At 36.8% G+C, this 15,118-nt stretch overlaps 1 protein-coding gene across 1 annotated transcript; it reads right to left on the bottom strand.

Annotated features, from left to right (window-relative positions):
• Nucleotides 1-13,270: 13,270 nt before the first annotated feature.
• LOC130863034 (olfactory receptor 2G3-like) lies at nucleotides 13,271-14,206 on the bottom strand. Its single transcript, XM_057752915.1, has one exon. The coding sequence runs from the start codon at nucleotides 14,204-14,206 to the stop codon at nucleotides 13,271-13,273; it is 936 nt and encodes a 311-aa protein (XP_057608898.1).
• Between the last annotated feature and the right edge of the window lie 912 nt (nucleotides 14,207-15,118).

Raw genomic sequence — 15,118 nt, 5'->3', positions numbered from 1 at the left:
ATTAGTATTAACAGGTAAAATTTTAGCTACAACCTATAAATATCCAACCTAAGGAATGGGCATTAATCAGTTAAAAGGAACCAACTGAGAATTAGAAGCAAGACATGCTGAGATAAAATTCCCATTTTCTCTGTACATTGTTGTAGTATTGAAAGGTCAGTCATGTACCTGGGGAATGTTAATTAATGATTGTTAATTCAAGTTAGCTATTCTCTGATTGTTTTAAAAATGCTTCAGTAGTACTACCATTGGCTCTCCATGACATGGGTATTTAGTAGTGACAGCATTGCACAGATTAACACAAATTTTGAGATGACAGAGCTTTTTCCAAACCACTTGGCAGCAGGTAGAGAGCAATCAATCTGTGTCTTAGGCAGAGCTGATTTGGCACATCAGTCTTTCTCACAGTGACAAATAGGCCAGGAACATCATGGGACCCTGGAAATTTTATAAAACCTGCGTGGTAAGCAGATGGCATGTCAGGACGTCTTTTGTTCTTTCCAGGCTCTATTGCCCATCCTATAAAGAGAAAGAAAGCATCATAGAGGAAAAAAGCAAAACATCTGAGCAAGGCCTCAGCATTTCATGTCTAAGATATTTGTGCCTGTGAATGTGATGTTTAAAAATATTTGTATAAACTTGGAGTTTTACTCTTAGAGAAATCCAGAGTTTCAAATATTCATATTCTTGTATAACCTGTGTTTGAATTTCTAATTTCTCAGTATTATCAGAATGTGCAAAGGTATACATTTCCCTTCTGCCTCCCATATTGTTACGTATAGATCACTTGTTCTACTAAGTTGACCACCTCACTTGTCCCATTCAAACCTTGCAACTACTTTATATAATCGTTTAAGAAAAGTAACCTCAATGGCCATTTTTTCTGATTCTTATTGTTTCAATTGGGATGGTAAACAACTCAACTGGCGAAAAAAAATTCTTGCTGCACAAGACTGATAACCCGTTTTATCATTGGAGCCTACATTACTAAAAAGTAAAAACAAAGCCACATGTGGTAGTGGTCGCCCACATCTCTAACCCAGCACTCCTACAGTAACATGGGAAGCAGAGACAGCAGAATCTGCCAGAAGTTCCTGTGTGTATCCCAACTGCAGAAAAAGTAAGAGAACTTGCTTTAAAACAAGGTGGAAGAAAAAAAAGAAAAAAACAATTACTGAAATTGTCCTCTGACCTCAACACACATGCCTTGACATGCATATTCCCACCGTTATATGCAGTATGTGTACACATGGTAAATATATACATGCTTAAATTAATTTTTGTTTAAATCCCTATATTTGAATAATTTGATTTGTGTTTCTTTCTGGGTATTTTACAAATGACACCTTTTCTTCCTTTTTCAAATCTCAGTTATTCTGTTCACTAACTGTATGATTTTGAGGTGTCATTAACTATTTTGTGCTTCAATATTCTCCTCCTTTAAAAACAAGCATAGCTATACTTATGTAAGTAAACATATTCAGAAATATAATATAAATTGCAAACCTACCTCAGTTTTTGTTCTATACCAGTTATTAAATAACTATGGGTTCTTTATTTACCTGGTATAAGTTCCCATACATACTGTGCTTGCCTTATATTTACCCTGCATATTTGATCTATATAATTAACAGATATCTATTAGGAGGCAGTAAACACTACAAAGATAACAATTTGATGTGACCGCTAAGAGGTCGATTTCAGATCTATTGACCCCCTTGTTTTGTTACTTCCTGTTACTGTGATCAGACATTGGTGATTTTGATGGTTTTAGTTAGCCAGCACTGTTTTCTAAGTCTGTATCATTAATCTGTGAGTAGGATAAATGACAGCGAGGAATGATAGGGAGCGACACTGTCTTCACAGCTTAAACTCAGAGTCATTGCATCTAAGTTAGGTGAGATGGCATATGCCTGCAATCCCAGCTTTGGGAGGCAGAAGCAGAGGATTGCAAGCTTGAAGCCAGCCTGGGTTACAATGAATAACTAAGTTTAAAAAAATGAAGGAAAAATACAAAAAAAAATATCAAGTCTAAAACAGAGTTCAGTTGTAACCCAATGCCTTAACTTTGTTTTTCATAATTATTTTGGTATCCAAGAGTGATCATCCCCTTTGAATTGTAATTTCTTCTATCATTAAAATTGTCAATTGGACCAATTCTTATTGATCTATTCATTGAATCTGTAGTTATCAAGGAACACCAAAGTAGACACATGAACTTAAGGTTAATAATACTCCATGATATGTAGCTTTCCAACTGGTGTCCTATTTCCATCTTGAAAGTACACTGACTCATTAGGAAGTCAGTCTTGCCTTCATATTTAGTTCTTCATATCTCAGCACAAAAATGTTCAGTGGCTCTTGACATTCAACAAATTATATTGAAAAGCATCCTTAGACTCAGCATTTCATAAAATGATGGCTTCAAGCCTTCTGAAGCAGGCAGAACTTGCTCCCTATTATGCTTATGATATTACATTAGTATCTTGATATCACTATTTCTTGTTATCTTTAGCCTTAATCAGTTTTGTCTCACTTAATATTTTGCCTCACCTGATCTAGAAAATCTTTTACTTTTTCATTCCAAGGCTGAAGCATAATAAAACTATTCTATTTATTACTCAACATTTCATCTTTCTATCTCTAATTATAAAATTCATGACACTAATTAACTAATAAAGAAATACATTTATTTTACATGGTAAGAATCAATTGGCCTTAAGTATGCCACTTCATACCTTGTAGAGATTATACCAGCTTAAAAAAATAAAAATGCTTCAACACAAACTCTATATTGCTTTCATGACAATTGGAAATTGGAATCTATTTAATTTGTAAATTGAAAACATATAACTGTACAATATGATATATGATGTCAATTGGAATGTAGGCAATAGCAACAGTATTAGTAACGTACACAATAAATTACTATAGAATTAGTCCAGAAATTTCTAGATGCCTGTGAATATCTATGGCAAATTAGTTTGATTATTAAGAATTCTGCTTTATAGATTCTATTATTTGTTATCACTTCAATTCCAGGTTTTATTTTAAACTTGTCTCATTTAATTCCTTTCTTTTATACTTCTCATCCAGGAACTGTGTATTTAGAAACAGTGTCTTAAAAGATGCTATTTTCTTATATTATATCCCCAAAGAAATGGGACCGGCAGCATTTCCAGTTGAGCAGAGGATTATTATAAAAATAGATTTTTATGTTTGGTTTTAACAAAAACCTTTATTATCTTTGTACTTCTGACCCAAATTTTGCCTTCAGTAACAAAGAAAGTTTTCTTTGGGATTGCAGGTTTAATCATGGACAGGTACTTCTCAGTTGGCATTTGAGTAACTTCTGTCAAATTAGAATCTTTAAAAGAACAACTGCATAATGTTTCTTTCGTCCTGTGTGAATTTGTCTGCAAAGGTTACATACAGACTATCAGAGATGGAAGTCTGACCTTATGGCTTAAGCCAGGAGGCTAACTCTCTTCTATGTTTAGATTTTGCTATGCTCCTATTTTCTACACTGGCTCAGATATATGATAATAAGCCAAATTTGCTTAGATAGAGCTATGTTATTTTTTTTTAACTTATTGGCTTGACTATTAGATGCCCTATTGTAAGTTGTCAGGTTTATACCATTTTTAAGTTGTTAAAATATTTGGCCTTTCAGTACATAATATCTCTATTTTAACACCCACAAACATTAAAATGCAAATCATTTCAATCTGGAAAGTGCTAGAAGTTATGTCTACATTTATTTAAGTGGAGATACACATTCTGAATGTAAACAGCATGAGCAGTGAGGTATAGTATCACAGCCCTCCTCATAAAAGTATGGGAAGGACCTGGGCATACCAAAATGCACATATCATATTTTATATATATAAAATCTACACAGGCATACAATTCTTCTGATGGCCATATTTGATTGGTTCTTACAATAAACAAGCCTCTATACAAGTATTACCATTAGCCTTTCAATTAAAGAGAAGAAACACATAGAAAAATTATATTCAGCCCTTGTTCAAGTTTGTGTATGTAAATTTAGAAACAGATTGAATGATGTTAGATTTTGAATACAGTATCTGCATATTTTTATAATCCTTAAATGAAAACAAAAATGACTAGAGAGAATTAACTTTTCAGTTTAAAAGTATTCTTTGACAGGCTTTCCCAACTTATTCTTGGGATCCAGAGCAAAATTCATAGTTTTCATAACACTTAAAATGAAAACAAAAATGACTAGAGAGAATTAACTTTTCAGTTTAAAAGTGTTCTTTGACAGGCTTTCCCATCATCCCATTACTGGGATCCAGAGCAAAATTAAGCACTGGTTTGACTCACCTGTCCTCCCCAGATCCCTTCTGTGTGTTCCTGGTGCATAGAGTTCATGCGTGGAGGGAGAAGGATCTGCGGCTCAGAGATGGCATGCGGACCTGGTTGTGTCTGAATCGCTTCTTTCTGACCTATTAAAGTGGCAAATTTAACCTGCTTAGGAGTTTATAAAAAATATAAGGGCAAATTTAAGTAACCAACTCCAATTTAGCCAGTGTCACAGCCCCACAGATCAACAGGGAGCTTCCTGTTCATTTCATTAGTTGCATCCTGTTTTAAACCTCTGAGGTTCAACATAATAATCACCATTGTTGCCAACATGTCCAGAAGAAAAAAACCAGAGGGACCAGACAGAAAGAAAAATCCAAATATAAACTTTAGGATCAGAAAAGAAGAAGAAATCAAACCAACCTGAGTAAGACCTGGTCACAGGACACAAAGACACCTTCTAGATTGGAACTAGAGATAGTTAAAATTCTCTTCATATTCACTTGCTGTTTTGAGAAAAGCAGGGCAACTTCATACAGCTGTGTAATATTTATAAAATATGGCCATTATAAATAAAATTTCTGTTAAATAGGCTTGTGTCAATATGGCAGAGTTTGGATTGTTGCCACTGATACATACTTCTATTCTACACCCTATCTTCTCTCTACTCACACACTGTCCTAGGTTTGGTTTGGTCTTTGCTGACTGTGAACTGAAGTTCATGTGCAGATTCACTCTGGCACATGAGGTTTTCACACGGTCAGAGAGAAAATCTTGCCCACGGAATGTAGTTGTACCCACTTCACTTAAAATCTCTGGAAAAATACATGAATTAAGATCCAACATTTAAACATATTAGAAAGGAGACAATGGACAAAAAAATGTATCACTGAAAGATCTAGTATCACTAAAAACTCTGAAGCCTTAAGTGAGCTGTTTTTGACATGTAAAAGGTAAATTTCTGCAAAAATGAAGATGGAGACCATAAAGGAAGGAGAAAAACAAAAAAGAGAAATATTTCAAATGAACAGATGAAGCGTATGAAAAAGAGAGGTCAACAGATGCCTATTTGCTGTAACACCCCAAATTTAATTGAAACAACCACAAAGGACTTAGCCAAAGGATTTTGTATAACATTTAAGTGTATAGTAAAATATTTATATTTATATGTAAAAATATAAAGTCATGTGACAGTTGGATACAATTTTCAGTTAAATAGGCAAAGAACAAAGTACTTCATTTTGTATCAAGTTGGTTATATTAATATCATCTGTACAAATCTTGAAAAATAGTTTAGGGTTATATATCACCTGCAAATATCACAATAACAGGCATTCTGTTTGACACAGATTCCCACAGGTTCATGCAGAGCTGGATAACAAAATCTTCATTGTGATGTTTTTTTTCATCAGTACAGAGTAAGACATGTCAAATGCTCACCAATCTTGAGATTTTTATTGCATATTTATGATTTAATTTATTCATTGTGATAATACAGTCACAAAATGGACAGGAATACAGCACTTGCTGAATGAAGTTTCCTGATGAAGTCCAAGGTTTTACTGGAGTGAGACACGTGTCAGTGTCCTTTTGGTCCTTTGCTCTAGATTTTCCACAGAGTGTCACAGGGCTTGGGTTCTTGGGAGCAGGATGAGGAAATACTGATACTCCTAAGTAAAAATAATAAAACAAAATTTGGATGCTCACCTTAATAGACCTGGATGGAGGTGGAGGGTCCTTGGACTCCCCACAGGACAGGAAACCCTGATTGCTCTTCGGGCTGACGAGCGAGGGGGACTTGATTGGGGAAGGGGGAGGGAAGTGGGAGGCGGTGGCAGGGAGGAGGCAGAAATCTTTAATAAATAAATAAATTTAAAAAAATTGCCCCAACTCTAGAATTTTAAATTTAAAAAAAAAATGAAATTGTCTCTAAGGTACACACACACATACACACACCTCAAAAGAGAATCATGCAGCAGAAAACCTAGACAAACCAGTAACATATAATCATATTGAATCAACTATAAAGTCTCCCATCAAGAATAGTCAAGGTCAACGAAAGTTGTTTTCCTTGCTCTGCCTACTCACGCCAGCATCTAGATCTTAGGTGTTACCAAAAATGAGACAATACAGTCACAAAATGGACAGGAATACAGCACTTGCTGAATGAAGTTTCCTGATGAAGTCCAAGGTTTTACTGGAGTGAGACACGTGTCAGTGTCCTTTTGGTCCTTTGCTCTAGATTTTCCACAGAGTGTCACAGGGCTTGGGTTCTTGGGAGCAGAATGAGGAAATACTGATAGAAGGCTGCCTGCATTGTCTAGGAGAGAGTTCACTGCCAGTATGTTTATCAAACATAGCAGGGTGGGCTTTGGAATTCCACAGGCTCCCAACACCGCCCTTTTAAGGGTAAGTTCTCCTTCCAAATGTGACATCACAGAACCGTCACCTGGGTGTGTGGACCTGGAGACTACCCATCTTTTAAGCATTGTTTTGAGTTGTATCTTCCCTCTTCCTTCTAGTATGGTTTTTACTTGCCTGTCCTGTTTTTAGGTGGTGCCTGTTCCTTTATTCCTTTTTTGATAGATACAAGTATATAAAATCAGGGCATGGACATGACTTGATAAATTAAGTAGACTTAATTTCAATACTATAATAAGAGGGAACAAATCAAATTCTCACCATTTTTTTCACACCCACAAAAACGACTTCAAGGACATTAAGATCTCTCAAAACTGATCATTTTTGTGTAAGTAAACCATGTTTCTTTTAAAAAGACCTGTGCACTTGATCAGGCTCAAGGATATTAAAATCTAGCACATAAAGCCCATTACTAGAGGTAGAAATACAGGCAACATACTATTACGGCAACAACCATCGATTACAGTTAATTTTTCCGTAACAACCAAATGGATAATCAAATATTGCAACAATTCAAGTATTACTGAGCAAAGTGCATCTCTACAGCATTCAGTGTTGCTGTTCAGTTTTCTAACTTAAAACAGCCTATGGGAACTGGCAGCAAAGAAGGTCTTTGCAATAGGCTGCCTCTGCTTGAGAACTTAGGATGTAATTATTGCATGCTGCTAATATTCTATCTAAACATTAAGGATATTCCTAAGTATTTGATGGTGGACTATGATTAAGACATCACACTACAAAAACCTTATGCAGAAGGAAACCTGTTCCTTTATTGTTATTTGTGTCTCTTTGCCTGCTTTAATTATTTATTTATTTATTTATTTTTATTCTTTTTAATTAAAATTTCCACCTGCTCCCCATTTCCCATTTTCCTCTCCCTCCTCCCACATATTGCCCCCTCCCCCCACTCCCCACCGCCTATCCCCACTCCTCTTCTCCTCCTCCCACTCCATTCTCCCTCCCTCTCAATACTGAAGAGCAGTCCAAATTCCCTGTCCTGCGGGAAGACCAAGGTCCTCCCACTTCTATCTAGGTCCAGGAAGGTGAGCGTCCAAACAGGCTAAGCTCCCACAAAGCTAGTTCATGTATTAGTTATTTTTAAGCAATTAGCGGTCATTTCCTTTTATAAGTGGGGGTGTTTTACTGACTTTCCTACACTTTTCATCTACTATTTTGTCTTATTGTTCATATACTTTGCTTTATGGAGGTTTCTCAGTTTCAGGAAGTTCCATGTATTGATTGTTGATCTCAGAATCTGTGCTACTGGTGTTATATTTAGAAAGTTGTCTCCTGTGCCAGTGCATTCAAGGCTAATTCCCACTTTCTCTTCTATCAGGTTCAGTGTAACTAGATTTATGTTGAGGTCCTTGATCCACTTGGGCTTGGGTTTTGTGAATGGGGATAAATATGGGTTTCTGCATTCTTCTACATGTCAACATCCAGTTATGCCAGTGCCATTTGTCGAAGTTGCATTTTCTTTTTTCATTGTACAATTTTGGCTTCTTTGACCAAAATTGATGGCTCATAGGTATGTGCATTAGTAACGGGGTTTTCAATTAAGTTCCATTAATCCACATGTCTGTTATTATGCCAATATTAAGCTGTTTTTATTACTATAGCTCTATAGTAGAGCTTGAAGTCAGGGAAGGTGATGCCTCTGGAAGTTCCTTTATTGTATAGGATTTTTTAACTACTTGTTTGTTTGTTTGTTTCACATGAAGCTGAGTATTGCTTTTTTCAAGGTCTGTGAAGAATTGAGTTGGGATTTTGATGGGAATTTCACTGAATATGTAGATTGTTTTTGGTAAGATCATCATTTTTACTATGTTGTGCCTACCTGTCCAAGAACATGGGTGATCCTTCCATTTTCTGATATTCTTCTTCAATTTCTTTCTTCAAACCCTTAATGTTCTTAACATACAGGTCTTTCATGTGTTTAATTAGAGTTACCCAAGAAACATATATAAAATATAACACAAATGTTATTTATGGCTATTGTAAAGGGTGATGCTTCTGATTTCTTTCTCAGCCTGTTTATCATTTGTATAGAGGAGGTCTACTGATTTTTTTTTGTTAATCTTTTGTCCTACCACATTATTGAAGGTATTTATCAGCTCTAGGAGTTCCCTCATAGAATTTTTTTGGGTCACTTATGTGTATTATAATATCTCTGTAAATAGTGAAAGTTTGACTTCTATTATAATTTGTATTCCCTTGATCTCCTTTTGTTGTCTTATTGCTCTAGCTAGGACCTCAAGAACTACATTGAATAGATATGGAGAGAGTGGACAAACTTGTCTTGTTCCTGATTTCAGTGGGATCTCTGGGAGTTTCTCTCCATTTAGTGTGATGTTGGCTGTTGACTTACTGTATATTGTCTTTATTATGTTTAGGTATGTTCCTTGTATCCATGATCTCTCCAATACCTTTATTGTGAAGGGGTGTTGGATTTTATCGAAGGGTTTTTCAGCATCTAATGAGATGATCATGTGTTTTTTTTTTCTTTCAGTTTGTTTATATGGGGGATTACACTGACAGACTTTAATATATTGTACCATCCTTACATGTCTGGAATAAAACTAACTTGATCATGGTGGATAGTTTTTCTGATCTGTTCTTGGATTTTGTTTGCTAGTATTTTATTGAGTATTTTTGCATCAATGTTCATGGGGGAGATTGGTTTGTAATTCCCCTTTTTAGTTATGTCTTTTTGTGATTTCGGTGTTAGGATAACTGTAGCCTTGTAAAAAAGAGTTTGGCAATGCTACCTGTTCTTCTTCTGTGTGGAACAATTTGAGGAGTCTTGGCATTAGCTCTTCTTTGAAATTCTGGTAGAATTATGCACTGAAACTGTCGTGCCCTGGGATTCTTTTTGTTGGGAGACTTCTGATTCATTTTAAGGTCATATTCTTCTGCTTCATCTGCATTGGGAAATTCAGGGCTTGCTGTTCTAGGACAACTTCATTGTGGTTCTGTTTGTACTTTACATTGTTGAATGTATTCTTATACTGTCTTCTACCCATCTCTTCCTTCAGTTGGTATAGGTGGGGTCTGTAGAGCCAGTGGTCACTCTTCCTCCAAGTTGGGGCCTGTGTCCCTGGTGGTCATTATACTTCCATGTGCAGGTGTTGCTGGTGGGCCAAGTGGTCCCTAGTGTGTCTGGGGATGGTTGGCAGGAGAGGGTGCTAATGCCTGGTCACTGGGGTTGCTGTAGGTGGGGAGGAGGGGCTAGGTCCTAGAGAGCAGGGCTCTTCACCCAGGATATCAGACACTCACCTGTCCTTCCAGGTAAGTCCAGTGGGCCATGTGGTTGCTTGTGTGGCAGGGGCTGGTTGGCAGGATATGGTGATGTTGCATGCTTGCAAAGGGTGCCATGGGTGGTGGAGGGGTGGGGCTAGAGCCTAGAGAGCAAGGTTCTCCATCTGGGATATCAGACACTCACCTGTCCCTCCAGGTGCAGGTGGGTCTGGTGGGGTCGGTGGTCACTGGTGTGGTGAGGGAGATGGTTATGGGGAGAGGTTTCTGTTGCCTGGTAGTGGGGTGCTTTGGGTGGGCCTTTGGATGGTTCTTAAGCTGATATTAATTAAATAATAAATTGTTGATATTTTGACTAGCCATTCTTTCTCCTCATGTATTTATCTAAAGACAATTTTAAATGGAAAAGTCACAAGCTTATTTTATTTTATATAAACTTATTATTGATTGAGTTCTAACATGAGAACTTCCAGTGGCCATACCAGAGGAACAGCAAGTAGCTACTGAGATCAAGGTGTCAGTCAACCAAAAGGAATGTCCCTCATGGGGAAATCTTAGGATAGTTAAGACCCTTAGACTACAGACCCCAGAGTGTCTTTTGCTTCTATTGTGCCTTTACATGTTGGGTGCTGCTATCTTTCTCTGATATTTAGCATGGTGTCAATGGATGTCAGGAAATCCGAACTGCCTGTAATGCAATGTGTTTATATCATGAAAATATTCCGTTCTACTGGGCTTTTGTACCTGTATAGTATTATAAAAACAATTCCTCCCTAAACTGTACTGTCTAGCTGATAATAATAATGTTAGTTAAAGTAGAGTTTGAATGATAAAAGTATAAACAAGGAAGTATCACACAGCTAAAACACATGGATTTCTATTGAGGAGCCATATAGACCATGGTTAGGTAATGATTAAGGAAAACAGTTGAGTTCCGGTAGCACAGTTAGCTTAAATTCTTTTAAGACTGGGAGATGTGTTCACAGGTTTTGGAGTATGTAATAGCTGAAACAAAGCTTTCAAAATAACTTAAGGTTAGACTAAGATATTTTTGTTAAATAGCTTTAAGGTAAAAAAAAAAATCCAAGAAGATAATCTAAAGTTTTAGAATGTTGAACTTGCTAAGGTCAGGGAACAAGAACAAAGCACCCCAGTTATCATAGCTGATATGCTTTTCTTGTTAGGATTGGTTGATAACCAAAGGTGATGATAAATTCATTAAACTGATTTCTTCCTTCGGTCTCCTGATATAAGAAACTACTGATGAGTGGGTATGCACTCTAAAGATTTAAGGTAGAGTTGACTGATTCTTTTTCAAGTATAAAAGTTTAGGTTTATGATTTTCTATAAGACTACCTTTCAATATAAGTAATAAAGTAATTGACTTTTTCTTTATAACTGCAAAATTCAGTCTGCCACTTAAAGTCCTGACTGATAAGAATACCATGCTTGCCTACACAGTTAATATATAACTATTTTCTTGAGTATAAATGTATGTGCATTCTTGGGATAATTTGTTTTTCACCTGCAATACATAAAATCTAATTATGTAAAGAATGTGGAAAACATGCTCGTTTTTACTTGTATTAATTGTAATCACTTATTTGAAAAACATAATGTTAATGTAACCACGTTGTAATTTTTTTATATTGACTGAAAGATTTTTCCTAGGAATGATAAGCTGTAATGGAAAGAATAAAGAGAGAGTTAAAATGGGTTAGGAAGAAAACATCAAAAGTGAGAGAAGGAAATCACCAGGAAAATAAGGAACAGAGAATGCAAAAGAAGAATAAAGAAAAGGCCTGATGAAAACCATCAAGAGAATGTGTGAGTTTCCATTTCCCAACCCCCTCAGATAAATAGTCTAGTACGTGCTGGCTCCATGGACCCCTTTGAGTTCTCTGCTGGTGACTGGCACTTGTATGGATACCAGAAAATTGTAGATGGGTAACAGAAAATAGTAAGGAAATTTATAGCTATAAGAACTAATTATAAGAAAAAGCATAAAATAGATAACTATACAGATAAATACTGGATCGTGCTACTATATACTTTCAGAAAGAAATTTAAATAAGAGCTGTGTGTGTTATAACTATAATAAGTGAATACCTTCTCCATTAGGAGGTGATGACTGAACACAGGTTATAATCCATACTGTTTGGTGAGAATGTCTTTTACAGTTTGAGTTCATGTCAGTGTGAGGAACACATTTCCATAATCAGAAATCATGGAAATCAAACCTCATGCAGTAAATAAGTCACCACCATTAGATTGCAGCTGAATTAAATAATCTCATTGCAGTAAACTGTTTCTCGAAAGTACACTTTACATAAATCAACTAACAAACTCATTTTAGATGTCCAAAGCATAATCTACTTGATTATTATAAGCAGTTTTGGTAAGGCATCAATAATTCCTAGGAACTGTTTGGGTAGTTTATTTCTGTAAAATAATTATATATGAGTTTTACTTGGAAAAGAAGCAGTTTATCAGTGGTAAGTATTACTTACTGACTCATTACTAAGTGTTTTCTAACTACTCCAATATAGTACAAAGTAAGACTCACGTTAGAAATGATGCAGCCAAGACCCCAGTCTTTCTGTTTCAGATGCTGCTATTTAAGAGGTATTAGTTGACATAATTGAACATGACAAACTTGAGTAGATCAATAATACTATAATTATAAAATAAGTTTTAAAACATGGTATTTATTTGTCATTTAGTATCGAATATGTTGATTATCATAATGATGAACATTACTTTTAAACTCATAACAATGGGGATATAAAGATGTGACTAAAACTTTCACAAGTGCAAAAAAGAAGTAGTGGAGTTAAAAATTCCAAGGCTGTAGTCATTCTAACTTCCCCTCTGTTGGCTACAATACAATTGCTACAATTGATGGTGGGGTTTGCTGTAAAAGTGAAAACAGTTGCTTTTTAGGATTATTAGAATATTTGTGAAAAGGGACAAACTGTGGAGAATTATAGTGTCTGTTCATATGCAAAAGAGAAATAAAAGAAGGGAAAAGAGAATCCAGAGTGTCAGAAGCAGAACAGTCGTGGAACTTAGATGGGTATAAGGAAATGTTGCCTCTCCTGGGCCCCAGAGCATCCTGGGAAGAGATTGAGAAGACTAACCCGAGGCCCAGGGCAATGCAGCACTGACAATGCTTATAGTGAGCTGAGCTTCAAAGCCTGAGAGGATTATGGTGCAGAACTATATGACAATATGTAGTCATAAAATCGGTGTCACTACACGCTTTGCTTCATTTGCACACTTCAGAGCCTCTTTTGAAGAGCCGTCCCAGAGCCCCTTTCACCTCCTTATTTCTCAGGGTGTAGATGAGGGGATTAAGGGCCGGTGTCATGACAGTATAGAAGAGGGAGATGAACTTCCCATGGGTGTGGGCGTATGAACTGTTCGGCTGGATGTAGATGGCAGTGATGCTTCCATAGAAGAGGGACACCACCATCAAGTGGGAGCCACATGTGCCCAGGGCTCTGTGCCAAGCCTGGGCTGACTTGATTCTCATAACTGTCTTGACTATGTATCCATAAGATGTCAGTATCAGTGCTAAGGGTAAAAGCAGCAAGACCAATGAGGCCACAAAGAGCTGGACCTCGTTGGCATGAATGTCCACACAGGCAAGCTTGATCATGGAGGGGACCTCACAGAAGAAATGGTGCAGCCATAGGTGACCACAACGGGGAAGCCAAAGAGTGACTGTTCCCTGGATGAGAGCATTTCCTATTCCACTGGTCCATGAGATTCCTGCTAGAGCCCGACAGAGCTGTGGATTCATCACAGCTACATAGTGGAGAGGTTTGCAAACAGCAGCATAGCGGTCAAAAGCCATTACTGCCAGAAGAATACACTCAGTAGAGCCCAGAGTCAGAGAGACATAAAGCTGCACGGCACAGCCCACAACTGTGATCGTCTTGGCTGGTCCTTTCAGGTTCCACAGCAGTTGGGGAACAATACTGGTGGTGAAACAGATGTCCACAAGGGAGAGGTGAGTAAGAAAAAAGTACATCGGGGTTTTGAGTTTAGGATCTATTGAAGAGATCAGAATAATTATTGCATTTCCCACCAGAGTGAGAAGATAGGAAATTAGAATAACTATGAAGAGCCTTCTTTCCAGCTCTGGCTGGTCTGAGAAACCCATCAGAATGAAGTCACCATTGACGCTGCCGTTAATCATCTCTGCCACCTGGTGTAGACAAGGTGGAGAACATTGCAAATTAAGGGAAAGTCATAATATCAAAGTCCATAAAATAATTCAAAATGATGACACTGAAGAAATTTGCAGTGACTGATGGTTCAGGGTCCTTTAGAAGCTGAAGTAGGTTTTGTACAGAAATGGTGCAAGTTTTAGAGAGGCTACTGTAGAAGCAGTCTTTGCCTGAGTAGACGCTATGAGGAGCAGAGACAGTTTGTCACAGAAGAAAATGCATAAAAAGAATAAACATATTTGATCCATTTATAACTTATAACAATTCAGTCAAATTAAATAAAATGTTTAGTGTCTTTAATGTTTGGTATAAATAACAATTATTTAAAAAGTCTACTTTCTTCAACTACAAACCTTAAACTAGCCATTATTTTAGTTTAAATATATGAACAACAGGTTCTGGAGATTGTAAAGGCTACTTTTGATGTAAAATATCCAACATTTGTTTAATGATGAAACTTTTTAACATTTATGTCAGAATTTTTAATTTTATGCATACATGGGTTCAGAAGTAAGTTTAATGTGGGAATCATTAGCTCATTCCGTCTACCAGCTACAAGTTTGCGCAGATAGAATAACTCAGTGTATTTACACAGCTCCCCTCCTCCGCTGTATGGTTGTGGGTGGAGTTGCTGACTTTCTGGTTTTGCGTTGAATTGAAAGTGAATGAATCTGAATGTAGTGTACAGTTGCCAACTATAATTAGGGCGCCTCAGGCAGGTGAAAGAGGCTGCTTCAATATGTACCTAATATCACCTTTTTCTCAAGAATATTAAAAGAACAACTTTAAAAATTTGAAATATTTACTGCTTCCTTTTGTGCCCAGACTGCTACTATGCCCGTGTGGAATCCCAGTTGGTACCTGGCATCAGTACAAGCACC

This window comes from Chionomys nivalis, chromosome 20, assembly GCF_950005125.1.
Source record: "Chionomys nivalis chromosome 20, mChiNiv1.1, whole genome shotgun sequence".
Classification (NCBI taxonomy): Eukaryota; Metazoa; Chordata; class Mammalia; order Rodentia; family Cricetidae; genus Chionomys; species Chionomys nivalis.
Note: the sequence above shows the minus strand (reverse complement) of the source record. Positions and strands in the feature narration are given on the sequence as shown.